We start from the raw sequence: 27,891 nt of genomic DNA on the forward strand, positions 1-27,891 counted from the left end.
TTGTTGTACTTTGTTGTTGTACAACAGCATGTGTGGTGTGCTATGAATCAGGGACGGAAGAGGAAGCAAGACACCCCACTTGCTGTTTTTTTCTGGTTCAATGAAAGTCAATTAACTTAGTAGACCAGACACAGATGCTATTGCATTGGTGTTTATGGGAGACACACCCAGTTAAGTAGACCGGAACTGATCATTTTTTCAATGGTAAACGGCCTGAGTTTTATTTTATTTTACCTTTATTTAACCAGGTAAGCCAGTTGAGAACAAGTTCTCATTTACAACTGCGACCTGGCCAATATAAAGCAAAGCAGTGCGATAAAAACAACAACACAGAGTTACGTATGGGGTAAAACAAAACATAAAGTCAAAAATACCACAGAAAATATATATACAGTGTGTGCAAATGTAGCAAGTTATGGAGGTAAGGCAATAAATAGGCCATAGTGCAAAATAATTACAATTAATATTAACACTGGAATGATAGATGTGCAAGAGATGATGTGCAAATAGAGATACTAGGGTGCAAATGAGCAAAATAAATAACAATATGGGGATGAGGTAGTTGAGTGGGCTAATTTCAGAAGGGCTGTGTACAGGTGCAGTGATCGGTAAGGTGCTCTGACAACTGATGCTTAAAGTTAGTGAGGGAGATAAGAGTCTCCAGCTTCAGAGATTTTTGCAGTTTGTTCCAGTCATTGGCAGCAGAGAACTGGAAGGAATAGCGGCCAAAAGAGGTGTTGGCTTTGGGGATGACCAGTGAGATATACCTGCTTGAGCGCATACTACGGGTGGGTGTTGCTATGGTGACCAATGAGCTAAGATAAGGCGGAGATTTGCCTAGCAGTGATTTATAGATGACCTGGTGCCAGTGGGTTTGGCGACGAATATGTAGTGAGGACCAGCCAACAAGAGCGTACAGGTCACAGTGGTGGGTGAACTATCTTCATTTATCCACCATCTTTGCTATGAATTTCATGAGCAAAAACATGGATAGAAATGGTAACAACTGGAAAACCGAAACACTTTCACTTTTTAAAGTGGCTAGCTAGCTACCAGTTTCTTTGACAGACATATTAATTCATATTTACCACGATTTTTATGATCCTAGTGTCGTAGTAAATATTAAAATGTTATAGCTTGGTCTGACTAAAATCTTGTGCATGACCCATTTTAATGTTAGGAGCTTGTTTTCAATCAATGCTGTTCCTATGCAAGAACAATGGACAGAGCCAATATCTTCTCAAGGACAACTCCCACGCCACAGGCCACAATCTGGTTGCTCCCCACGAGACTTTCCTTTGAGAACATACACACATTCACACACACATCTCCATGCATACGCACACTCATCCTCATGCCTCACGAGTTACGCACACACACACACTGCACTTTTTTCTACTGGTCGGGTGCCTAGGGCAGAGGACTCTGCCGTGCACAAAATGGGGCTTCTACTCTGGACAGAGCAGACCCGCCTCCCTACGCCTCCGGAACCAATCAAGGGACTAGAAGAAGGACCCCTTCCTTTGTGTTGCATTGTATAAAGTAATGCTGAAAACTCTGTTTTTGATCCCTTCTCAACTGTCTCCATAAGAGGCAACTGAAATGGGTCCATGCATTGGGCCCATGCATGTAGCTTGAGCAGTACCAGCTATCTCTGTGTTTAATAAACTGCCTTTTGCTTAAACATATTCCTCTCCGTCTAGCGTCGTTGGTTCTGTACTTCCTCTCCTGTATGGTTTCACCAACACTAGCTAACAGCTAGGTAATAAAATGCAGCTTTTTAGCTGGTTTATGTTTGTCTTTATGGTTAAAAGAATGAACTGGTAAACATTTAGCTAGCTAGCTGTTAGCTAACACCTGACAAGTTGAAGCTGTCTGTTGTTACTCACATGGTGATGGTGTTGATTTTAGCACTGAGATCTGCACAATGAAACATCCACATTTCCAATTACAGCCCTGAGTATTAATTGTATAATAACGTTTGGAATTACCTAAATTACCTAATAGATCATCATTCAATCACGATTGTCTTATTTTTCAGCTAGCACGTGTTGCTGTTCACAGCAGTTCTTTGTAGATGTAGTAATATCGCTTTTCCACTGGAGGGCAGTCATGGTTCAATGAAGCGATAGTACAGTACATTCTCCGTTGCAAGGTGTGTGTGTGTGTGTGTGTGTGTGTGTGTGTGTGTGTCCACTAGGTGAAGTCTGTTGTGTAATACAGAGGATCAAGGCCAGTGTGACAGCTCCTGGAGAGAGATCAGGATTGGGTCTAATCAGGGGTGAACGTGAGGATCAACACCATTTGCTCTCTCCCTATATCTGTTCCTGTATCCTACTCACTAGTATTTAAATTGACCTTAATAGACCACATTTCATCATTAGTAATTTCATGAAATAAGAATCTGCGATAACCCAAAGAAAATATTTGTTGTCCCAAATGCTTTTAAGTAACGTATTTTAATCTCAAAAAGAGAAATGGCCTGTTACAGTGTTACATCATATTCATAACATTGTCAAAATGTTCCTATCAAACATTCCTCTTCTTCACAAACCAGGAACCACTGTGAGTTAGGGTGTGTCTCCTACCGCTCCTACTGCATGAAAGCAACAAACTGCAGTGAGTCCTGGCCATGTGGCGCTGGACTAAAACCTCTATATGCATTAGTTGCCTGTCTGCCACATCTTGTTTCTTAGAGAGGGGATCAATAAGTCATTTTAATGCAGTCATTAGCTGTCTGTATGGTCAAATGTATGTTGATGTTTGAAATGATTTCAAATACTATTTGAACCCAGGTCTGCTATCTGGCCTGCGCTGTTATTTCCAGGGAGGATTGAAGCGGGCGGGCTGAAGGTTAAGTGGCTTTCTAAGACTGGACATTTCCACAGTGATGTGACATCTGATCAGCCTCAATCTGATCACTGCGTCCTTGGTAAGTGGATCAAGCCCATCAAATAGGGAACAGTGCTAAAACCTGATTGAGAGAGAGAGAGGGTGTGAGGGGGAGGGAAGATTTGCATTATTAGAGACGGAGAGAGATAGCTGGAAGGTACATTGATAAGACTTTGGTCAGCAATTTCTGAAAATAATTAGATTGTATTTATTTACTGTGTAGAATAAACATAGAATTTGTGGTTTCATCTTTTTGATTTTTTGAGTAGGCCTACCACTGCACTGATTTTAGTCAACTACCTTCGCCAGCAGGTTTTCCAAGAAAGTTCCAAAACTATACCCCCTCCTCATCTATTTTACATACAGAAGTGCAACTGTTCTTCCGATGTAGTTTACAAACAGAGAGTACTATAGTTCAGGACCATTTAGCATACCTGTACATTTGTACATCTGAGAGACATACATTTCATACATTTTACATGAAAACAAAAAAGGTTTTCTATCTCGTATTGTCTTGCCTCACACTGGAGAATTGTTTTTGTGATGGAATTACAAGCTACATGTGAATTAGTCTCCAAACTACATGTGAATTAGCCTCCAAACTACATGTCAACTATTCTCCAAGCTATATGTGAATTAGCCTCCAAGCTATATGTGAATTAGCCTCCAAGCTATATGTGAATTAGCCTCCAAGCTACATGTCAACTAGTCTCCAAGTTACATGTCAACTAGTCTCCAAGATACACATGAACTAGGCCTAGTCTCCTTTTGCGATTCCCTATAGTGGCTTAGATATGTAGGCTAGTGTACCGGAATGTAGTCTGTTGTATAGATCGTCGGTACTCTCCTTCTCTCCTTTAAAACTGTGAAAATTAATCATTGAAACTTGACGGCTTGATAGCCTAACATCTGTGCAGTGTCTAGATTTTGAACTCACAGTCAGAAACATACAGTGGGGCGAGCATCTACCATGTAGCAGAGTTGATTAAATAAACATCAGTTAATGGCTGAGTGATGCTCCATACCATCAGGGCAGGCAGACTCACAGTGCCATTTGGGATGCAGACACAATGGGCTCTTAAGACAACCCCACTAGCTGCCCGGATGCAGTTGATCTAAGGGCAGTGTGAGTCCCTCTGGGACCCCCAAAGGGCCTTTAACAGCAATGAGAAGCACTCTTCTCTCTTTTCTCTGCTCTTCCAATCGATTGGGATTGAGCGAGAGAGATGGAGAGAGATGGAGAGAGCAGGGACCCAGACAAGTAGTGGAGGGCAAACCCCTCTCTGGCCCTGACACACTGAGCTTTTAAAGAGCCCTGGATTAACAAAGAATAAAGAGCTGGACACAGTTTGTGCTTGGTCTCTATCGAGAACACAGGATCTACATTTCCCTGTTTTAGCTAGTATGAGTAAAATAGTCACTATCTGTAAATTGCTCCTCTGTCCTAAACATGTTTCTGTAATCCTAGATTATGAATTATTTGTTGAGGTTTTACACGATTGTGATGAAAGCATTCATCTTTAATTCATAGACAAATTGAAATATTTATTAATACACAGGTTGCTTTTTTGTTGCATAATTTGTCATGTTTCTTTGCGTACTTCCCTACGTAAAATGTACAAATATGACATGAATATGCTAGTACTGTATTTAAAAAGATGGTATTTAAGACTACTGTATTGTAAACCAACTCATGAAAATGCATAATCGCTGAACAGCAGCTATTGTTTGTCCTTGTACAGGCTCAGGCTGGGGGAATGTCTTCCTACGCAGAGTTAAAAGTAGCCTGCTTGAGGAAAAATAAAATGACCACTTCCAATTTTCAAGAATTCTTCTGACATGTCATCATGCCAGCCTTGAAAAGGGCCAAACAAACTCACTGCCCTTATTCATTTCACTTATTTAACCAGTAACAATTGCCACTGCTTTCCAGGGAGTCCTGGTATATTCTTTCCTCAGTGTTGCTCAACCAGTTGCAATGGGAGAGTAGAGGGTAATCTTTAACAAAGGAAATATTAAACAGAGAAAAGGCATGTGACTTGTCAGTAATTAGCAAAGCCGAGCAGTGACCTTCAGTGCAGAACATCAACTGACTGTGGGTTAGTCCCAAATGGCAGCCTAATCCCTATATAGTGCACTACTTTTGACCAGGGTTCTGGAAAAAGGGGGCCATTTGGTATGCAGTCTGTCTGTGATGATGAGGGAACAGGCAGGGGCATCATGCAACCCAATAATCTGAGGGGGCACAAAGTATGCAAGGATGGTTGGGGGGTGGTCCGTAGTGGGGCGGTCCGTAGTGCGGCTACACCCCCTGTCCGTAAATTGGATAATTGTGCGTTTTTCAAACACCTGAAACAGCCTTTTCCCGCAATCTAGAGCCATAATCATTATGCTTAATTCTATGTCAAATATATGTATATTTTTATGCATATCTAAGCATACCTCTTCAGCTGTCTGTATCCTTCTGACTGGTGGTTATTTTGTTTAAATAAACTAAATATGCTTCTCTGCTCAAATCTGGGTAAAAGATTGAAAGGAATGAGTCTTATTCAGTACATTTAGTTATTGCTTGATTTTCTAAAGTCTACCAACCTTGTCAGCAGGCATGGCAACCAAGATAGTAGGACAAGCTAGCAAATCTAACTTGATGGATAGCCTGAAATGGCTTCTAGTAGTAATAAAGGGATAATTATTTTATTTTTACAGGACAAATTTGAGGGGCCACATGCCCCTGTGCCCCCTATGGGCATGACACCTATGGGAACAGGGAAGGGAATGAGGACACAACAGACCAGACCACAGGATGTGAAGCAGAAAGGACATTTTATTGTACCCAGTACAGATCATTATAAACTCAGCAGTGTAAGGTACACGTTGTGAAGAGGGCGAGGTGAAGCCTATACAAGTGCAGACAACCCTTGGTCAGGTCAGGGAAAATACTATAGGTGGATACACACATCTCTTCATCTGAAATGACACCCTTTTCACTGAATATACAAACATTATGAATACCTCTTTTCATGACAGACTGACCAGGTGAAAGCTATATTCTCTAATTGAGATCACTTGTTAAATCCACTTCAATCAGCGTAGATGAAGGAGAGGAGACAGGTTAAAGAAGGATTTTTTTGCCTTTTAAACAATTGAGACATGGATTGTGTATATGTACCATTCAGTGGGTGAATGGGCAAGACAAAATAATTAAGTGCCTTTGAACGGGGTATGGTAGGTGCCAGGCTCACCGGTTTGTAAATAACTGCAACGCTGCTGGGTTTTTTACGCTCAACAGTTTCCCGTGTGTATCAAGAATGGTCCACCACCCAAAGGACATCCAGCCAACTTGACATAACTGTGGGAAGCATTGGAGTCAACATGGGCCAGCATCCCTGTGGAACACTTGACACCTTGTAGAGTCCATGCCCTGACGAATTGAGGCTGTTCTGAGGGCAAATATTAGGAAGGTGTTCTTAATGTTTTGTAAACTCAGTGTATATAGTAAACTACTTTTGACCAGGGCCAATAGGTCTCAGGTGTATTATTATTATTATTATTTTTTTTTTAAATAGTCCACTATACACGGTAGGAACCCCAGCCATACTACCCCTTTAGAACTAAGACATTCTTGTTCTTCATCCTTTCATTCACCAAGAGTGGCCTCTGAATCACTGTCTGCAGTACTATTTGAGTCACAGGTATCCAGATTTTTTAAAAAGATGCATACGTTGTTATAGGCAGAACTATACAGGCTTATACAATAATAAAATCAAACAGATGCAGACTTAGCAAAAATATATATTTATATAAGTTTGTATTTTTCCCATTTAATAAACAAACGTGAACAAAATGCAGAGTTTCACAATCTGCTTCTTTGTCCAGAGTAGAGTAAAGCGATATGTTAGTGGACAGTTTGTTTCAATACACCGTCATGCAAAGAGAAGCAGGGGTCTCTTGTTGACAACCTGTGATTGGCAGAAAGGAGTCCAGGGAACGGTGTAGAATTTCACCCCTTTGCATGCAAGGTCCTGAACGATGCCGTCCTACCATCCTAATGCATCTGAGAAATATAGTACACTCGCTGCTGAGGAAACATCAAGCACCCAATAAAATAAAAAAATTAAGATTTGACCTTTTTTAATAATATAACTTTTTAGGCATGTATAAATTCAAAATCTCTAGGAAAAATATTGACTGAGGTGTCCCTTTTGGAAAATAAAAAGGATTCCTGCAGGGCCTAGTTTTTTTATTTCATTTTTTTTAGAGGTGGAGTGCTGATTAGTCAGTTACAACTTTGAGGCAATATAAGGAGTGAGTTTATGAAAAATGGTGTGGAGTGTCACTATAAAGGAGAATGTCTGGTGGCTCAGAGTCTGCATCCAAAATTCACCCCATTTCCTTTATATTGCACTTATTTTGACCATAGCCTTGTGGGCTTTGTAAAGTAGTGTACTATATATAGTGAATGGAGTGTCGTTTCAGATGCAGCCACAGCTCTCGGAGAGCCTGGAGCTTTACGCTAGTAGGGCACTCACAGGTAACCTCAGCTAACCCAGCAGAACAGAACAAACATTAAATAATTACACTGGATAAAAACACAGCCGGGCCGGCATTAAACACAAACAATAAAAAAACGTAGGCCTCTGGTCGGAGGAATCCATCCATCTAATCTGAAACAATAGAATATCCCAGTGGGTTAGAGTACTACTAGGTCTAAATCCTTAACCAATTGTAGAAAAGCCAGCATACTAACAGACATTTCTATACTAAAAGACGTTTCTTAAGTCTACATAAACAAATAGGTGTGTAGGTTTGGAGTTTTTCTTTGCTGTAGTTTTTTTTGCAAATTAAAGTCCTTGCTTACACAGATCTTATTGTTCATATGTGGCAGAAAATATATAATTATGGGGGACGAAAAAGGCAACTATAGAATAGTGCTGCATTTATATATTTTAACTTTTAATATACTTATTTTACTCTTTTAGAAAAAAGGAGATTGTCAATCAGAATTGCTACAATTCTTGCACAGAGACCCATCTGGCAGTCCTCCGGCATGTTGTCATCATAACGCGGCCCCTGGGCCTCCATCACTTCCTCTTGGTCTCCATTGCAACAACAACGCCACCTCGCCTTAAGTCGGAGGAGCCACTGGAGTCCATTCCGCACTTCCACGGCCCCCCTCTCTCTTGGTACAGTAGATGATGCCAGAGAAGGTGGTTGGTGCAGGTTTCTCCTCAGTCGTTTCAGGGGGAGGGAGGGTTAAGTTAATCTGTAAGTTGGCAAGATCGGAGGAGTAATTTAGCGGTAAGAGGAGAGGGAGGTTTCGGGTTCAGGTTTGATCCAGTTTCTTGCTCAGCCTCAGCCGTTTGATCTCTGGGTCGGGTTTAGTAGTAGTAGGGGAAGTGTGTCAGTAGCCGTAGCCATCAGGGAAGGGCAGGCCTCCTACACACTGCTCCCCAGAGTCCACCAGGTAAGGGGTGTTCTTGTCGTAGTGGGTGAGGGGCAGGGTGTCGTCGTCCACCTGACCGCAGGGCAGGCTGTCAGGGTCAGCCTTCAGGTTGGGCCTCTGGTTGTCAGGGAAGGCCATGGAGAACAGGGCCTCAGGGTCACACACAAACTTGTACACGTACCTCTCACCAGCAACCTGCAATAGACCAATCAGAGGAGAGGAGAACAAGTTAGTTCGACCCACAGAATCAAATAGAACACAATAGTTAACATTATATTATACGTAACTAAGGTTAAACCTTGCGGACTGCAGCATCATCCCCCAAGGTTTATTCAAGTAAGCCAATAGCTAGCTTGCTCCGAAGGCGGCGTAATGCTGTTGCTAAGGAGAAATAGGGAAGGATAGAAAGGATTAACCTGCCTTTACCTTCTGCATGATGCCCTTCTCGTAGTAGTACCGCAGAGAACGACTCAGCTTGTCATAGTTCATGGCTGGCCTGTTCTTCTGGATGCCCCAGCGGCGAGCAACCTGAAGAGACAAGACAGAGAAAATACTGTCAGTCACAATGCCTGATTGAACATCTTAAAAAAAAAAAAAAATACGGTTTGAATAAGTACGCCAACTTTCAATAGCCTCAACTATTACTAGGACCAGGGCAAGGAACTGACCTCTTCAGTCATTGTAGGAGATTATCTCTCAAAATCCCTAAATATGTCATGTTTATCAATGTAAAATCACAATAAAAACCTGATTTAACAAAATATCTTTCCAACGGACCTCTTCTGGCTCTATGAGTTTGAATTCCATGCCCCGGCCTGTCCAGGCGATGAAGTGACCGTTGGCCGGGTCGTCCAATAAGGTGACCAGGAACTGCCAGAGCTGCAGAGAGCCACGACGCTGGTAGGGAGGGCCGTCACGGTACACTGAGGGCTCCTGCTTGACCTTCCCTGTGAAGAGGGAGAGGGGGAATAGAGAGAAATGGAAAGAAAGAGAAGAGTGTCAGTGAGAACTGTACTCCACCACAGCTAGCTACAGTGTGGTGAGACATTTCTAGGAGACAGTGACTGAAGTGGAGCAGGCTGCTCATTTTACACCCGCCTGCCATCTCTGCTGCTCAAAGGAGACTTTCTCCAGTTCTTCTCTTTAGTCAGTGATGCAACAGACATCCTACAAATCCTGTCCTTTCAAATACTGCCAGCAGTGGAGCAGAGACTGAGTCCTCCATGTGCTGCTTGTAAAGCTCTCCCCCCAAGGGTGGAATGAACCCCATGCTGCGCAAAAAGCTCTCGCCCAAGGACAGGACCCAGGGACGTGACAAAGTATTTTTTACCTTCAAGTCTGTCAGGAACCACACAGGTATCTTCGTAGTACAGGTGAAGCTCTCTGTTGAAGGAGAAACCTGTAATATATAAGAGAGAGCGCAAGAGAGAGACATTAGCTAGGGCGTGGGAATACGGCCTCCATTTTGCTGTGGAGGCCAGCTACTAATGTTCCAGGGGGACTAAACTGCTCACAAAGCAATATAGCCGGGCAGCCTCCCAAGAGTGGAAAATTATGTTGTGCTAATATCATGCAGTGCTGCTGTGCTGTGTTGAAATGCTCACAGTGAAAACCTAAAACAGGAGTCGTTGATAGATGCAACATCCCGAGAGACGTCATTCTAATGTTGAGCTCTACCATCCGGCCTGTCCTATTGCCCAACCATGCAGCACTTTTCAACAGCGCAATAAGTCACAAGGAGGGTCAACAGCTACCAAGGGTTTGAGAGACTTTCCCTTGTTTTACTAGCTGCTATTCGCACAAAACGGACACCTTCCTAGTAATGTTTTTACTGCAAAAGCTCTAATAAATACGATTTCCAATGCTTTTATTACATGTCAAATAAACTTCAAACCACCCTCTGCTAAGATGGGAAAACTGTAACAATAACTTACTTTCATGGTTGTTTTGGTAGAAGGTCCCTGCTCTTCCAAATGTAGACTGACAGATAGGCACTTCTGTAATACAGAGAGAGAGGAGAAGACAGGTTAGTTACACTTACAGCCTCTTTCCATTCCCATACATATTAAACACAACATATCAACCTCTGCCATGAGTATATTTGGCCGCTGCTCTGCTCGCACGCTAGTAAAAGGGAGATCGTACATATTCCCTAGTAAAGGGAGATCGTACATATTTCCTAGTAAAGGGAGACCGTACATATTCCCTAGTAAAGGGAGAGCGTACATATTTCATAGTAAAGGGAGATCGTACATATTCCCTAGTAAAGGGAGAGCGTACATATTTCCTAGTAAAGGGAGATCGTACATACAAGCAGTATCAATTTACTATATGTGTGTCATTGGGATATGTTCGGTCTCTATTCCGTTTGTGAATTGTGTGGTGCGATAACCTAGTCAGGTTGCATTTGTGGTCCCACCCATTGACGTGGTTGGTGACATGAGGATGAACACTGTGGAACGGAAAGCTTTACTTTACTACTGTTCTACCTGCTGCTGCTCTTACACAACTGGCTTTGACCTAGCAACCAAACAGCTGGGCTGTAAATGTCCACTAGTTATCCCACCACATCTGTTGGAGCGGGCTAAGCCCAGATCAGAGCACACTACGCAGCACGCAACAGGCCTCGCATGTCCACTGAGCCCCAAAATAGGATTACCCGTCGGCATTAGGACAGGTTGGGCTTTCAGATATTAAAATCATGACAATCAAGTTATGCCTCTGTCGCCCATGGGATCAAGCCCCGCCCCCTTTAACTTCTGTGTCACTGTGGCGGAAGTGAAGTGTCCCCACCCTACGTTTCCTGTTCTCTGGTGAGGTGCAGATCTTTATTACACTTTAGGGCCATTTCTACAAAGCGTTTAATCTTGTACTGTCAACTCAAGTTTGGGCCTGTTACAGCATCATATGCTCTATCCAATTGCAACTCATTGGTTGTCTTAGATGGCACCCGATTCCATATAAAGTACACCAATTTTGACCAGAACCCAAAAGTAATGCACTATATTGGGAATAGGGTGCAATTTCTGACACATCCATTATCTGGTGAGCCATCCCGACCAGGAGAGCCAAAAGTCTGATGGTGACTATGATGGTACAGTGAGGGAAAAAAGTATTTGATCCCCTGCTGATTTTGTACGTTTGCCCACTGACAAAGAAATGATCAGTCTATAATTTTAAATGGTAGGTTTATTTGAACAGTGAGACATAATAACAACACAAAAATCCAGAAATACGCATGTCAAAAATGTTATAAATTGATTTGCATTTTAATGAGGGAAATAAGTATTTGACCCCCTCTCAATCAGAAAGATTTCTGGCTCCCAGGTGTCTTTTATACAGGTAACGAGCTGAGATTAGGAGCACACTCTTAAAGGGAGTGCTCCTAATCTCAGCTTGTTACCTGTATAAAAGACACCTGTCCACAGAAGCAAGCAATCAATCAGATTCCAAACTCTCCACCATGGCCAAGACCAAAGAGTTCTCCAAGGATGTCAGGGACAAGATTGTAGACCTACACAAGGCTGGAATGGGCTACAAGACCATCGCCAAGCAGCTTGGTGAGAAGGTGACAACAGTTGGTGCGATTATTCGCTAATGGAAGAAACACAAAATAACTGTCAATCTCCCTCAGCCTGGGGCTCCATGCAATATCTCACCTCGTGGAGTTGCAATGATCATGAGAACGGTGAGGAATCAGCCCAGAACTACACGGGAGGATCTTGTCAATGATCTCAAGGCAGCTGGGACCATAGTCACCAAGAAAACAATTGGTAACACACTATGCCGTGAAGGACTGAAATCCTGCAGCGCCCGCAAGGTCCCCCTGCTCAAGAAAGCACATATACAGGGCCGTCTGAAGTTTGCCAATGAACATCTGAATGATTCAGAGGAGAACTGAGTGAAAGTGTTGTGGTCAGAGAAGACCAAAATCGAGCTCTTTGGCATCAACTCAACTCGCCGTGTTTGGAGGAGGAGGAATGCTGCCTATAACCCCAAGAACACCATCCCCACTGTCAAACATGGAGGTGGAAACATTATGCTTTGGGGGTGTTTTTCTGCTAAGGGGACAGGACAACTTCACCGCATCAAAGGGACGATGGACGGCGCCATGTACCATCAAATCTTGGGTGAGAACCTCCTTCCCTCAGCCAGGGCATTGAAAATGGGTTGTAGATGGGTATTCCAGCATGACAATGACCCAAAACACACGGCCAAGGCAACAAAGGAGTGGCTCAAGAAGAAGCACATTACAGTTTTTCTCAATTGCTAAAACACTAAACCCTATTGTCTGAACCAAATGCTCAGTTGCCTGAACCCACTGATTGAATCAATCACTCTTTTGGGCACCATAAGCACTTTTCACCTGTTTAGACACAACTTGCCAACACATTTTCATTGTGATGCACCCGTGCTGCATAATGGTGAGCACATGTGACAAAAAAGTCAAACACAATTAGAGCACAGGTATCACCACTTGAACACAACAACTCAAAATTGATCACACTTGTGGCTAATGATGTGAGGGAACATATACAGTAAGCCAGTTCAGAGAGCACTGGTTTGTGAGGCCCTACAATGGATAGAAATCTGAGAGGAAGAGTTCGTGTGAGGAGAGGTCGAGGTGGTCGAGGTGGCGAAGACAAAGAACAGTAATATCTGATGAAATCAGAGCTACTGTGATTGACCATGTTCTTGTCCATGGTATGAGCATGAGGGAGGCTGGACAAAGGGTACAACCAAACATCAGTAGATTCACTGTGTCCACCATAATCCGAAGATTTAGAGAAGAGAACAGGTAATTACCTTTTTTTTGACATTATAGTACAGTATGTAAATGTTGACAGCAATTACTGTATGACATACTATATACTGTACCACAGCATACACTGTAAGTGAATATATGTTTCAGTACATCACTGTACCAATGTACTGTAGTATTGTAATGGAGGGTTGGTCTAACTGTTTGTAGGCCTATTATTCCATGTATATTTTTGTAACTCCATGTTCTCTTTTTGTAGAATTGAAAGACTGCCACATGGGGGTGGGAGGACAGGTATGTTCTCCCCACACCAAGAGACCCTAATTGTTGATATGGTCCGTAAGAAAAAATGCCATTAAACTGAGCGAAATTCAGCAGAAGATCATTGAGGACCATTTACATTTTGAGGGTATCAACAGTGTCAGCCTCTCTACTGTTGATCGTGTCCTCAAGCGCAACAGACTGCGCATGAAACAGCTATACAGAGTGCCTTTGATCGCAACTCAGACAGAGTCAAAGAGCCAAAGATTCCAGTATGTACAGGTTGGCATATATCCAGACACATTCAATGTTGATTACTCTAAGTAGTGATTTACTGTAGTGGCCTAAATCACTTTTTCCGTATCACTTACAAAACTATATCTATTTCTACAGAGGGTTTTTCAACTGGATGCAATGGAAAGACCCCATCAATACATCTACATGGATGAAGCTGGGTTTAATCTCACCAAAAGGAGAAGGAGAGGCCGTAATGTGATTGGCCATCGGGCCATTGTTGGTGTTCCTGGGCAGCGTGGTGGCAATGTCACATCAGCAATCATGGGGTTGTCCACCATCATGCCAACCTGGGGCCCTAACAACACTCACCAGCTCCTCATTTTCCTCAATCACATGCGAGATGCTTTGTTAGGGCAGCAGGATGAGCATCCCATCTATGTTGTTGTTTGGGACAATGTGAGTTTTTACAGAGCCCTCCAGGTTAGAGAGTGGTACAATATGAACCAAGGTTTTATCAATCTTTGCCTTCCACCGTACTCCCCTTTCCTAAACCCCATTGAGGAATAATGTCTCCTCATGACGGTGGAAGGTATATGAACGCCAACCTTACACCAGGGTAAATCTCCTGCAAGCCATGGGACTTGCCTGTGGTGAATAGGTGTGGAGGCATGCCAAGCCTGGATACGGCATGCCGGGGTTTTTTCCCCCCCCCCGTTGCCTGGCCAGACAAATATGGCCTGTGATGTGGATGAAGTCCTGTGGCCTGACCCAGTACGGAGACATGATGCTGTGGCTGAGTAATGCACTTATTTGTATATTTTGTACTTTATTTTTACATGGGCTTACTGTACACAAGTGGCAAACGCGATAAGATTTCTGTTTGTTTTTACAAGTGCTACATGTAAATGCACAATATTTCTGTTTTGTCTTTTTGTACAAGTGCTAAATGCACAGTTTTTTTTTGTTTTGCAACATGCATTTAGCCTACAGTGAACAATAAACATATATTTCCCCAGCTTCATGTCCTGAGCATTGTGTTTTCTATTTTTCTACGTAGTGTTTAGTGACTGTTCAGTAGTGTTTTTTATTTTGATTGACTCGGGGCACGATTTGACAACATAGTTCAGTTTTGAGCACAGATTGAACTGTTTTGAGGTGAAAGTTTGGTTTTGCAAGAAGAGTCTGAGGTTTTGTGAATGTAGCTTGAAAATTGGGTTTTGTGTTCACAGTTAAGAGAAAAGGAGAGCAGCTTTCAAGAAATGTGTCTTAGCAATCGAGAAAAACTGTAAGGTCCTGGAGTGGCCTAGCCAGTCTCCAGACCTTAATCCCATAGAAAATCTGTGGAGGGAGCTGAAGGTTCGAGTTGCCAAATGTCAGCCTCGAAACCTTAATGACTTGGAGAAGATCTGCAAAGAAGAGTGGGACAAAATCCCTCCTGAGATGTGTGCAAACCTGGTGGCCAACTACAAGAAACATCTGACCTCTGATTGCCAACAAGGGTTTTGCCACCAAGTACTAAGTCATGTTTTGCAGAGGGGTCAAATACTTATTTCCCTCATTAAAATGCAAATCAATTTATAATTTTTTTTTGTTGTTATTCTGTCTCTCACTGTTCAAATAAACCTACCATTAAAATTATAGACTGATCATGTCTTTGTCAGTGGGCAAACTTACAAAATCAGCAGGGGATCAAATACTTTTTTCCCTTCACTGTAGCTATGCCCATATATTGATCAATGAGATGGGCACATGTAGTAGTTCCAGACAATCATATATATTTACAAAATTACCAAATAGGTGACCTGGAAGGCAAGACAAATCAAAGTGACATGTAAGAAATAGTCTGATATCAAACTCTTGGTTCAGGCCTCTAGGAGACATGGTACACAAACAGTGAATCCAATACAATTATCTTCTCAATAATAGATTATCAGTATCTCCCCCCCTCCTAGGAGTCTTAACATGTTCGATACCAATGTCTAATGTTTTGACGAGCATCCATGAAATGCGCAGCCACAGGGTTTCTCTGGTCAAGGGTCCTGATATTACTCCTGTGTTCTGCTATCCTTGTTGTTTTCAGAGCTCGTTTAGTTTTTCCTTCATAGCATAGACCACAAATACACTTGATCAGGTATATCACATTTTTTGTGGAACATGTAATGATGCCCTTAATCTTAATGGCCTTGCCCGTAATAGGGTGATTGAACATTGCAGTTGTTCGTAAAGTTACACTGGGTACATCCACCACATCTATAGTTACCGTCCGGCACATTGTCTACAGTCATGGTCAAAGGTTTTGAGAATGACACAAGTATTGGTCTTCACAAAGTTCGCTGCTTCAGTGTTATGAGATATTTTTGTCAGATGTTACTATGGTATACTGAAGTATAATTACAAGCATTCCATAAGTGTCAAAGGCTTTTATTGACAATTACATTACGTTTATGCAAAGTATCAATATTTGCAGTGTTGACCCTTATTTTTCAAGACATCTGCAATCCGCCTTGGCATGCTGTCAATTAACTTCTGGGCCACATCCTGACTGATGGCAGCCCATTCTTGCATAATCAATGCTTGGAGTTTGTCAGAATTTGTGGGGTTTTATTTGTCCACCCGCCTCGAGGATCGACCACAAGTTCTCAATGGGATTAAGGTCTGGGGAGTTTCCTGGCCATGGACCCAAAATGTTGATGTTTTGTTCCCCGAGCCACTTAGTTATCACTTTTGCCTTATGGCAAGGTGCTCCATCATGCTGGAAAAGGCATTGGTCATCACTAAACTGTTCTTGGATGGTTGGGAGAAATTGCTCTCGGAGGATGTGTTGGTACCATTCTTTATTCATGGCTGTGTTCTTAGGCAAAATTGTGAGTGAGCCCACTCCCTTGGCTGAGAAGCAACCCCACACATGAATGGTCTCAGGATGCTTTACTGTTGGCATGACACAGGACTGATGGTAGTGCTCACCTTGTCTTCTCCGGACAAGGTGTTTTCCGGATGCCCCAAACAATCGGAAAGGGGATTCAGAGAAAATGACTTTACCCCAGTCCTCAGCAGTCCAATCCCTGTACCTTTTGCAGAATATCAGTCTGTCCCTGATGTTTTTCCTGGAGAGAAGTGGCTTCCTCGCTGCCCTTCTTGACACCAGGCCATCCTCTAAAAGTCTTTGCCTCACTGTGCGTGCAGATGCACTCACACCTGCCTGCTGCCATTCCTGAGCAAGCTCTGCACTGGTGGTGCACCAATCCCGCAGCTGAATCAACTTTAGGAGACGGTCCTGGCGCTTGCTAGACTTTCTTGGGCGCCCTGATGCCCTACTTCACAACAATTGAACCTCTCTCCTTGAAGTTCTTGATGATCCGATAAATGGTTGATTTAGGTGTAATCTTACTAGTAGCAATATCCTTGCCTGTGAAGCCCTTTTTGTGCAAAGCAATGACGGCGGCACGTATTTCCTTGCAGGTAACCATGGTTAACAGAGGAAGAACAATGATTTCAAGCACCACCCTCCTTTTAAAGCTTCCAGTCTGTTATTCTAACTCAATCAGCATCACAAAGTGATCTCCAGCCTTGTCCTCGTCAACACTTTCACCTGTGTTAACGAGAGAATCACTGACATGATGGCAGCTGGTCCTTTTGTGGCAGGGCTGAAATGCAGTGGAAATGTTTTTGGGGGATTAAGTTCATTTTCATGGCAATTAATTGCAATTCATCTGATCACTCTTCATGACATTCTGGAGTATATACAAATTGGCATCATCAAAACTGAGGCAGCAGACTTTATGAAAATTAGTATTTGTGTCATTCTCAAAACTTTTGACCACGACTGTAGAAAGGTACTACATAGCACTGGTGGAAGATCAGACCTCACCACCATTTGACTGATATTGGGGGCGTGTCTGAAGACTACCTGTGGGGGTTCTTTAAACATATTTTCCAGTTGTGGATCAGTGCTCAAGATGTGCCAGTGTTTTTTAATGATGTAGTCGAACTGTTTGCCAAGTGGGGAGTATTGAAGGAAGCATTGAACACGTTGGTCAGGAGGTCGGGGAGGTTTGGGCGTGAGGCTGTCATCCTGGGTCATGCAGCAATTCCTCTGGGTAACCCCGCTGTCTGAAACGCTCATCTAGATAGTCGGCTTTTTTGTCATGTTCACTCTGTGTACTACAAATCCTGCTTATGCGACTATATTGGCTGATGGGGAGGCTCTTTTTTAGGGGTGTAGGGTGGAAGCTGTCTCCGCGTAACAGGGAATTCCTGTCCGTCGGCTTCCTGTATAGGTCCGTGCTAAAGCCACCCCCTCCCCCTTAATGAAAATGTCAAGAACTTGTTTCATGCGCATTTGAGAAAGAAATCTACAAAAGCAGAAATATTTTCAGTCAATGGAGGCCACAATAAGTCTCCCTGGTGGCTTATCCAGTTGTTTTTGCACCCACTATGCGTCATGTCCGCAATGGTCATGTGAGGTGAAATGTGTATATTTTGTGATGTGAACTCTGTTTGTTTGACCTGACAAAGATCCGTTTTGGATCGAAACGTTGTAATAAAGCAGTGAATTGGGAGCTTTAACAGTGTACGGGCCTTCTTGTTCTTTACTAGTATTCTTTATTAGCCCAGCACCTGTTTTTAAGGATGTGCGTATGACCAAACTTTTCTATAGGCTATGCCCATATATCCATCCACAGAGAGAGAGAGGGAGACCGAGGCTGGGCCAGTGAGCCTTTATGTTGACGTACGTATTTATAGGCTGTAAGAAGCTTAGCATTACATCACTGAGGATTTAGCATTACATCACTGGCCTCCCAATCATAAAGCTGAAAGGGAGAATGAGAGAGGGACCATGCAAAGCTGGCCTGAGCAGAGGAGGGAAGGAGAGGTGGGCGTTGGTGGCAGAGGGACAACAGCTGGGGTGCATGGGCATTGGGGTAAAAAAAAAGTACACAATTGTACTTCTCTTGCAGGCTTACCTATAGGTACACAGTGTTGGATTGTGTAGCTAAGACTTTTGGGATGGGAGACAACTGCATCTGGCAATAAGTCAATCTGCATAAGTCTATTGCATTCATTTCAATGTAAATCTCAGTGCAGCTGGTGGAGGAGGATCCTTGTAGTGTACCGCATGGTAGTAAAGTTCATACTTGCATACTAACTCCCTCTATAAACACAGCGTAGTGTCCCAAATCTATCCTAGGTAGATCCTATACTAGTGAAGTAGGTTTCCCTGAACCTGGCTGGGATGACGGACCTATTTACCTTTTGGCCGATGCAGAGTCTTAAACCGGGTACAGAAACCCATGAGTGTCAGAGAGCAGAGTGATTTAAGAGCCACGCGGTCATGTGTGTGTGTTACGAGTCCCGACACAGGGCTGTGCGAGGCAAGAGGGGTTTTAAGGGTTCTTTACAGTTGTTTGTTGATGGTTCTGGACTTTGCCGCGCTAAAACTAACAGCCGTGTGCCAGCGAGCAAAATCAACGGGACATTCCTCACCCTCTACCTAGTATGCGGGAGGAGACTGGACTAACTCTACCAGGACAGCAACCTGAATCAGAGAGCCCAAAGGTTGTGTCCGGTTTCACTATCCTCCTGTCCTAAGTGCGCACATCCCTTTATGGAAGGAAAGGACTGGTGTAAGAAATAGGGTGGAAACTCGTGCTTACACCAATCCAATGCATTAAGAGGAGTGCACACTTCAGAAGAAGGGTAGAGAATTAAAACCCACGTCAAGACGCACACCCCTCAAATCCTATGAGAACCCTGTGGGTCAGCTATAACTTATGACCCAAGCCGCCTTGGGTTAGACCGATCCAGAGCAGCCTGGAGGTAGCCAGCCACTCACCAGAGTCGAAGCAGAAGTCCCGGGGCTCCTGCTTGATGGCCATGGGGTGGAAGGCAGCCTGAGTGCCCATGGAGGGGACACCCTCCTCGGTGTAGCGGGGGTCCAGCAGCTCCTGCTTGAAGCCGTGTAGAGGCACAGGACCAGGGACCAAGGGCTCAGACATCTGGCGGTGGTAGGGGGGCCTCCCGTCCCTGGGCAGGGTGCTGTGGCTGGGGGCCTGCTGCTGGGCCAGGAACTGGGGGCGAGCCTGGCTCTCAGAGGGAGGGAAGGGTAGACATGGCTCCGACATCTGCCTCTGGAACCTGTGGTGGAGGAAGACATGGGAGAGGGTGGTTATTATTAATGAAAGCTGTTGATATAGAAAACTGTTTGAACAGAGAGATTAAAGATTCTAATTAACTACTTATGGTTATTGATAAACTGTTGCTTAAAAACATTTAAAACATATTTAGAGTGAATGGAAACTGTTGGTGATACACTGTCTCTTATGTTAAAAACTGTTTAAGAAAGTGAGTCTCTTGAACTATTGATGAACTGTTGAGAATCCAGCTTTAGACCAAGACGCAGGAGCCAAATTGGCTCACTTATTGCAATCAAGCCAGCGAATACACGCTGTAAATGAGATGTTGGGGGCAGGTGTCACTAGCTAGCAGATTCTCCAGTGACAGTAAGACTCCCCTTTCTAGACAGAGCTCATTGGCTTGGACACCACAGAGACAAGGCCAATTGCTTCTGGCTGCACATTGGTTCCACATTACTGGCTGGTGATGAGATGCCCTGCATTCCAACACATCCGACCAGGAGTCCTGCCACAGGTGGGGGGGTGACAGGTGGGGTGTAAGAGGACGTGGGTCATTCCCACGGAGGTCTGGTTTAGACAGTCTCCAAAAGAGGAGTCTGTCAGTCATGCTACCAGTGACCTGCCAACCGTGGACCTTCTACTCATCAACAACATAGGTGCACTTTTCCAAAGTCAGCATTAGTGAAAGGTCACAAGGCCTGATACTCTCCACTGGGCTTGGTGTTTAAATGGCACGGTGTGTCTCACAGGGAAATGGAAACATGTGAGCTCCTGTCTCCTTGAGATGTAGATGGGTGTGTACATTTAGAGCAGTCAACTTAGGGTCAGGAGTTAGTCGAAGTCGGAAGTTTACATACACCTTAGCCAAATACATTTAAACTCAGTTTTTCACAATTCCTGACATTTAATCCTAGTAAAATTCCCTGTTTTAGGTCAGTTAGGATCAACACTTTATTTTAAGAATGTGAAATGTCAGAATAATAGTAGAGAGAATGATTTATTTCAGCTTTTATTTCTTTCATCACATTCCCAGTGGGTCAGAAGTTTACATCCACCCTGAGAGTTGATGATTCATCATGTAGAGGCCATAGAGAAGCCAGATTTAGACATCACATAATTTAACAGTTCCATTACACGCCATGCTGTTCATATAAATATTTTTTTATAATTTACTGGTTTGTCAGTTATTTATCCCGGAAAAGGGGAGTTGTTTTCGGCGGCCATTCAACCTTAGCGAGAGTTTTTGCAGCACAGCATGGCAGGACCACTCACCTATGCTCAGGGCTGTAGGTGCCATCCTGACTGAGGTGTGAGGGTGGGCAGGGCACTGCAAAGGGCGGGCTCTGGCTGTGGAGTGAGAGCGGCCTCTGCTGGCTGTGGGCGGAGCCGACTGCATGGTTGCCAGGCTGGCCGTGCTGCAGCCCTTGCGCCTGGTTCTGATTGGGTATTTGAGGAGGGGGAGGAGTCTGCTCACTGAGTGGGTGTGTCCCTGGGGTGTTGGTAGAGCTGCACGGTGACACGGGTGTAGTGGGAGGGGTCAATGGCTTATAGCCCAAACTGGGTTTCCTCTCATAGGCACTGTAGAGGGAAGGAGATACAGACAGAGACAGACAGCTTGGGTCAGCATGGTGATAACAGTGGGCTCTTGTCATGTTGGTGTAGTGAAAGGTTACATGAAGTGTGTGTGTGTATAAACGGTCCACACCTGTAGCTGTAAAGGCACTTCTCTCCGTATGGCATGAGACTCCTGTCCTGGCTACAATGAGAAATCTCTTTGGAAGGACTCAGTTCCCGTTTAATCTTGGTTTGTGGGGGGCCATGAAACATCACTGAGGACAGAAAAAGAGTACGAGGGGCAACACATCAGAAATGCTGCTATAGCTAATTCAACCCATAAACAAAAGTGACAATCAGTGCTTATTCAATATCCTCGTTTATAATTGTCTTGTCTTCTCCCCCTCAACCAGCACTGTGAGCAACTTAACACCCATTTGTCACATGTTAATTGGGTTGACCCCACATAAAAGTGTACTATGGTATAAATATTTGTATTCACTGTAGTGTTTTTGCAGACTTTAAGACTTTAAATCTGCAAAAACACTACAGTGAATACTGTAGTATTTACAGTTCACTATAGTATAAATACTGTAGTAAAATAACTGTAGTATATACACTATAGTAAGTAATGTAGTATTTTTGCAGATTGTAGTATACTGTAATATTTACTATAGTGTTTTTGTTTTATTGTCTTTGACATAGAAGTGGAGGATTTCTCCTTCAGGAAACCTAATGAAGAAATACTAAAAGAGCACATTTTCCATAACCTGTAAGTAGGTAGGACTAGGGTCTGAACGGATAGTACAGCGCTTCTGCTCTTTTCTATAACCCATAGGGAACACAATATGGTCTATACTTACCATGTAGGTTTCTCACTTATGGGTGGCACAAACTGATGTGGGGGAGGGGAATGGGCAGGGTATATGCAAATTAAAATACTGTAGTATGTACTATAGTATACTACAACATTCTATAGTAAGTACTACAAATTATCAAGGGATACTACAGTGTGTTGTATAGTATTCTACAGTTTACTATAGACCTTTATAGTAAAGTACTGTAGTATTCTAGAGTAAACTGTAGTATTTTTTCTTCATGTAGGACAGCCAAATATAAAACCTCCATCCATCCTTCCCCCATCAGTATCATACTATCACCACCGTCTGCACGTGACATCAAAAAGCTCCCCTTTGATTTCCATTAAGGACCCAGGATGTCCCAAATGGCACCCTATTCCCTATTTAGTGAACTATTTTTGACCAGGGTCCATAGGGAATAGGGTGCCATTTGGGACGCAGCCCCAGTCAATACCCATGAATCAGTGTGGCCGTAACTCAATGATTTTCCTTCCCTCACTGTAACCATTAGCCCACTAGATCTCCAGTCCCACATCGGCTCCCATTTCCGGCGCCACATAATGGGCTAGTGAAACTGGATACCCGGGCGAGAGGAGTATCAGGAGCTGGATACATCACCCTAACCCTGGGTCTGATGGACCAGGGACTGAGGGAGGGACAGGAGCGAGGGAAACAATAGGCACGTGAGCCCAGCTCCCTGCACATGCATGCTATAGAAGCCCAGAGCAGGGCAACATGCAGTAATGCTTCAGGAGAGAAAGAAAGAGAGAGAGGGGAGAGAGAGTGTATAATGGAAAATGGGAGATTATTAGGGCACTTCCCCCCCCACTCCTAGACAGGGGTTGAGATGATGGGAGGGCTAGGCTCAGTACAGTACAATGCAGGAGGAATGTGTGTGTGTGTGTGCGCAGCGCATTGGCTGCCATGTGACGGCCGGATGATTGCAGGCAGGGCAGGGGCCACACGGAGCTGGTGAATAGAGGGCCTGTGAGAGAGTCTGGCCCCCTGCCTGGCTACAGGGGTTGCTGCCAATCACACACACATTATCCCGCACGCTTACACACGCACAGCTATGTCAAGAACTATACTGCAGAGACACCTCACTGAACAAACTATCGTCCTACAGTCTACTACACACACCCTAGCATGGGCCTCACTGTCTAAACACACGTGATTTGACAGCATCAACCTCAATAATATATTGCAGCATCTCAGCTTAGCGGTCATTACATTACAGCACGCTAGGCTACCAAGCAGATCAGGATCCAAACACTAACAAAGACTGAGAGACGCCAGCGACCACGTCCTGTCTCTGCTGCCACATCAGACAAAAACAAACTGGAAAAAACGCTCCATTGAACATAACTCAAATATTTCCCTTGGCTGCCATATAAAGGCTCTGTACACTGCAGACAAATGGGGGCTAGTGGAGCTGTACAGAAACTCTAGGAGAGGAGGGGGGGGGAGAAGGGCTGTGTGGACAGACTCTCTTTTGGATAGAGGTGGGTAGACCCATTCCAGAGGCTGAGGCTGGGTCTGAGTGCATGAAAGTGTGAAATCAGATGAGCTGGGCTCATGTGATGCCCCATGCCAATCGCCTGATTACACCCAAACTGGGAGGAGGGAGGAAAGTCTATTCCCAGAGGAAAGGGGGTTGTTTGAGGTAAAGAAGAATGGTGTCAGGACCTGGCAGAATGAAAGAAAGAAAGCAAGCAAGATCTTGTCAGGGGTTGTTATCTTAAAGATGATGAACCCAGTCAATGAAGCAGAGTAAAGACTTTTAAAGAACAAACTGAGTAAATAAAACTTTGAGGGCAAATGGCTCGTTCAGTGAAGCAGTTTAATCCTGCAGGCCTAGGTTGTGTCAAGCACAGCAGCATTCCCAAAATCAGATCTAGCTACATTGTGTGCTTGGGGGCACTTGACACAGTCTCTTGACATCTGCAGAATACTCAAACGTTTCACAAAGTTGTCTGGGAGTCAAAACAGCATGGATACCTAGATCCAGAAGACTGTGTACACACACAAACAAACACACTTGGCTCTGGCTTTAACTGGATCCCTCCAGTCCCACATCCCAGCCTGGTATAAATAATAAATCTCAGGTACTCACAGCTATCTGACTGGAAATCTGGGACAAACTGTTCATCATCAGGCACCTGGGCTGTGGAGGGAGAGAGAGAGGAGAGTTAAACAAGTGGATACTAACTGGGCCCCTGCTGGGTGAACAACACTGGAACTGTCAATCTCGTCTTGGTATCGTGATTCAAAAACAGCCAAAGCTATTTTGTTCAACCCACTGGGGAAAAAACTAAGTTGGGCGTTACTTGGGCACTTTAAAACAGGGACTATAATTGTCAATCTCAAAACAATGGACTAGTCCCTAATGAATACACCAGGAATACAAAGGTGATGTGGACCAAAGAGGGGAAATTGAATGTTGACCATTTTAAAGGTGAATGTTAAAATTGAGTTTAAAGAAGTGTTGTTATAAGTCCAGAACAATTATTGCTTTCTCTTTGTCAGCAAAGTTACTCATTTATGGGACTTTGCTCTACTTGCTCTAATTGAGTGCACAGAAAGAAAACCGTAATATTTCAAATTATCAGCTTAGGTTAAATCGGTAATCTGCCCAATTTCTTGATGCATCTTAATAACCATATGTTGGGAATATAATTAAACCACCCAAGACATTTGACCAATTGTCTCACATTTCCCTTATTTTCTAAATATTAGCCTTATTATTCTGTATGCACTGAAGGCAGCTACTTCAAGGGGAATTGTAATACTTGTTCAAAGGTGTCAGATATGGATAGTTTTTAATTAACATGACCAATGTCTATCATAGGGCAAATTATGTTAGGTGATGCTGAGAGCAACAGAATACATCAAAAGAAATTCAGCAGAAAAAGGAACCAATCAGTATCAACTCTGTGGTATACGTACAAGATAACTCACCTTCTGCAATCCAAATCTCCTGTAACTGGCTGAGGTCTTGGAAGAGGTCTGAAATTGAGACATTTTTTAAAAATATATTATGATATGCTTTGACGAGGTCACAAAGGGGAATGAAGTTGTCTAATTACCTTCCGTGTCCTGGGCGAGTTCTGTGTCTACAAACTTCCTTTTCCTGTTGTCGATGACTGGTCTGCTGTATGGTTCCTCCACATGAGATTTCTGCTGCAATGATGAAAACACAACCAACATGTTAGTTAGTGCTGTCTGTCTCTCAGAGCCATTTATGTATGTAAATGGCTCTGGTGTGACTCATGATTGAGACAGAACGCCACGTCCCATCCAATCCACTTCTAGCTGGAAAGTTGACAAGCCTAAATCTATGGCTCTCTTCCAATATCCACATTAGAATAACATTTATAACACATGGCCAATACATTCTGCATTCCAAGTAGTATGGACGTGTAGATATTGAATTGGAGCGTATGATGATGACCATGCTTCTGATTGATAAAGAGAACCATAGAAATAGAATAAGTAGAAGCAGCATCCCCATTCAAGTCAATGGTTATAGTAATTATATTTCTATGAAGATAACAGACATGAGGAGCATTCTTACATTGGGTGGGACCATAAATGGGACTTGCTGGTCGTAGAATCGGTCCATGTTATCTGGGTCTCCAAAGGTTCCCAGAAAAAGGTATTCGCTTTAAAGCGATAGCGAAAGGGTCACTTTATGTACTAGCTGTTCAACTGTGGACGAAAAAAACAAAACATAACAGAAACAGGTTTAGATCACAACTCTTCTTGAGTACTCTGGTAGTCACCTAGTTTATCCTTCACTCTTATAGACAGACCTGTAAGCAAGCTGACACCTTACTACAGACCTATCATCAGCACCCTTATAACAACCCCTACCCCCTCTTGCTTTTAAGTGAACATGCTGGTTAAGAGCAAGCACAATGTAAATACACTGTAGTTGTGTGACTTATGTAACTCTTACATAAGGCAAAACCAACCATCTGTGCAGGCGATTAGGAGACTGCAAACAATCAGCTAAGACTGAGCAGGGAAAACTTTCAAGGATGGGTCTTAGCCCTATACCGCTTTGAGGCATTTGAGGACACTGCACTGGGTGACCATGTGTTGTATGAAGCACATATGAGCTTCACTGTACAGTGTTTTACCCCAAAACAACTTCAGACAATGGAGAACAGTATTAGACAAGACATAAAAAAACAATCTATAAATAAAGTCGAATGGAAACGGCTCTTTACAATATGTCTCTATTCTGGAGCAAAATACTTGTAGTAGATACTGCCCTTTAAATATAAAATGTAGCGCAGCTGTCGTGTCCCTGGGCATAGCGCAGTTAAGTGCTCTAAAGGACGTTAAGGTGAAAAATATAGAGAAAGACTGGGAATAGAGAACAGATAGTAACATTAGCCTACATTCCCTTCCATTCGGATACTCCTCGCGCTTTAAACCTCCTCAAGAGTGATACGAGTCAGTTACTAGACTTTAACCCCCGTTTACTCTGACGAATGAAGGCATAGCTGTCCAATCATTAAAGCGACACACATAGTAGCAACCCATTGAAAATATGTATTTACTGATGCATACAATGTGCCAGTCCAACAGTGTACACCATGAGGCATATTTTGACAAGTTGTGAAACCAGTAGCTTTAGGTAATGGCCCAGATCTATTCCAAAATAGCAGGTGATCACAATTTAGAATATTAGCCTTATAAATTACCCTTTAAATTGAATTCACACCTTCGATCATGTAACTTCTGTACACACTCGCAAATGGAAAATTGTCGGCAATCAAAAAAGCAAGACAAATCATCCTTGACAATTAACGTTATACTATAGGCTAGAAAAACTGAAACATTAAAACACTATATTTAGGTTTCAAATAGTTATTGCAAAAACATCCTACAAAAAAATCGTAGCTATTTTATCAAAGCAATTGCAGTTAATAGGAGAGATTAATAACATCCTACCCGACACCTCTAGTACCCCCCTCTCCTCACTTCCCTCCCTCTTCACGGAACCCTTGTTTTTGTCAATGAAGTGAAACTCGATCCGTGTGGAACACAGAGAAAAAAAACCTGACCCCTCCATTCATAAAATCACAAACAGCCGATCGAACTCGGAGATAAGAAAACCAATATGCAGACTCAGAAAATGAAGTTACACGCAAATACACAGCACAATTTAAAACAGTAATATAGTGCATGACACAACTTAATACAAAGCGAAAGAAAATGGTTGCTAAAGTAAACGCTTTCTTGGAGAAGATGGCGATCCGTTTTAGCCCATGGCAGAGATCTACATTTGCTGTTGCATGCGCTCGTAAACTTATGGATATATTACAATGCTAGAGGCATATCTAGGCAAAATGAAAATAAAAAGCATTACTCTATTACTCACACTGTGCGTGTTTCAATTCCGTTACAGTATGGACAGAATGCAATAAAACAAATCCACAAAAGACACTAACGTCGTCTGTCTCCGCTCAATGATCAATTTATGCGGTCCGTCTGACTCACAAAACTTGACTGAGCCTTTAGTTAATGGACGGTTAGTTTTCCCTGGGGCTCGAGTAGGCTATACAGAGAGGCACACGCTTATTGGCTCATTGGCATTGTCCTTCAAGTAAGTAACCAATGGACATCTTAAACACTTTAATTATGCATGAAGTGCTGGAGGACCAATCGTAGCGCAGGTCCGTCCTATATTTGTGAATGGCTGGGTTTCATTCACTATTTTTTGAGTCATCACCGCTG

At 43.3% G+C, this 27,891-nt stretch overlaps 1 protein-coding gene across 7 annotated transcripts; it reads right to left on the reverse strand.

Moving 5' to 3' along the window:
• Window positions 1-6,425: 6,425 nt before the first annotated feature.
• On the reverse strand, window positions 6,426-27,655 carry etv5a (ETS variant transcription factor 5a). Of its 7 annotated transcripts, none has more exons than XM_041844774.2 (13): window positions 27,536-27,655; window positions 25,718-25,851; window positions 25,230-25,320; window positions 25,102-25,149; window positions 24,257-24,307; window positions 21,435-21,558; window positions 21,002-21,307; window positions 19,429-19,730; window positions 10,270-10,332; window positions 9,666-9,734; window positions 9,113-9,282; window positions 8,762-8,863; window positions 6,426-8,530 (listed from the first exon to the last, which is right to left on the reverse strand). In XM_041844774.2, the coding sequence occupies exons 2-13, from the start codon at window positions 25,763-25,765 to the stop codon at window positions 8,294-8,296; spliced, it is 1,611 nt and encodes a 536-aa protein (XP_041700708.1). In that variant the 5' UTR covers window positions 25,766-25,851; window positions 27,536-27,655; the 3' UTR covers window positions 6,426-8,293. The 7 variants fall into 7 exon arrangements, with proteins under 7 accessions (XP_041700708.1, XP_041700706.1, XP_041700702.1 ...); XM_041844772.2 differs by having other exon boundaries at window positions 8,756-8,863; XM_041844768.2 differs by having other exon boundaries at window positions 8,756-8,863; window positions 25,090-25,149.
• Between the last annotated feature and the right edge of the window lie 236 nt (window positions 27,656-27,891).

This window comes from Coregonus clupeaformis, chromosome 23 (assembly GCF_020615455.1).
Source record: "Coregonus clupeaformis isolate EN_2021a chromosome 23, ASM2061545v1, whole genome shotgun sequence".
Lineage (NCBI taxonomy): Eukaryota > Metazoa > Chordata > Actinopteri > Salmoniformes > Salmonidae > Coregonus > Coregonus clupeaformis.